This window comes from Penaeus monodon, chromosome 30 (genome assembly GCF_015228065.2).
Source record: "Penaeus monodon isolate SGIC_2016 chromosome 30, NSTDA_Pmon_1, whole genome shotgun sequence".
NCBI lineage: Eukaryota > Metazoa > Arthropoda > Malacostraca > Decapoda > Penaeidae > Penaeus > Penaeus monodon.
The window spans coordinates 29,646,653-29,647,561 of record NC_051415.1 but is presented as its reverse complement, the minus strand read 5'-3'; the positions used below and the strand labels follow the sequence as shown (position 1 = coordinate 29,647,561).

General features: G+C 30.8%; 1 protein-coding gene across 2 annotated transcripts in view; it reads right to left on the bottom strand.

Annotated features, from left to right (window-relative positions):
* Positions 1–909, bottom strand: part of LOC119592689 (phospholipase D1-like) — a 27,716-nt gene that overhangs the window by 15,905 nt on the left and 10,902 nt on the right. For both annotated transcript variants that reach the window (XM_037941603.1, XM_037941605.1), the window contains exon 10: positions 569–666. In XM_037941603.1, coding sequence (XP_037797531.1) covers positions 569–666 — 98 coding nt within the window. The remainder of the gene's footprint in view (positions 1–568; positions 667–909) is intronic.

Here is a 909-nt window from a genome sequence, read left to right as displayed (position 1 = left end):
TCTGATTCACAAATCAATAGTGGATACCACAACTACCAGCAAAAATGGATTCACATTGAAAATATAAGAGATCATCAGTACAATTTTCAACATCAGATCCTCTTCAACACATATGCAAGCTAGGCACAATTACATTTCTATCATTCTAGTATATATGAGACACTTATCATTATATCCCTCTATCAAAACATAACCAATATTTTAACCCCTTAGGAACATAGCAACATTGCAAAATAATGAGGCATATAAAACATTATTAATGTCAATGAGAATCTCCAACTGAATTCATAACAATAGGTATCCTTGATTCATAATGGACATGGATAAAAATTAATCTCTTGTTTTGTGAGTTAAAATGGCCCTTGAAACAACTTTTATTCATTTTTTTATTTCTCTAAAGAAAATATTCATAATATTTGTATTCCATCTTTTTAAATCTAGGCACTAATATCAAACAGAAAAAATATATATAAATCTATCAACTCAGCAAAGAAGAGTAACAATGCTTGAGAGAACTTGCACTCACAGGCATGATACTCACAAAACCAACAACCATTCAAGCACTTACCACCTACAGCATCCTCCATTATAGCCCCCAATTCTTTTCTTAACATATCCTTCCTTGATCTTCTGGCCAAGTTCACTAACGAAGGACACTGGGGAAATCTTTGTAAGAAAAGATGAAAACATTAATATTCTATTCTCAATATAACATTTGTCAGAATGTTTTGCGTAGTTTAACTTTACTCCAGTTCCTCATTTTCTCAAATGTATCATAAAGCCAACAATAAATTACTTATTATGTATACCTACAATTATTTCTTCTATAGGTCTAGCTCTTATCCATACCTTACACGGTTTTCTGTGTTAACCTTGTTTCAAATCATTCTCTTTTTTATTTTTTTCTAA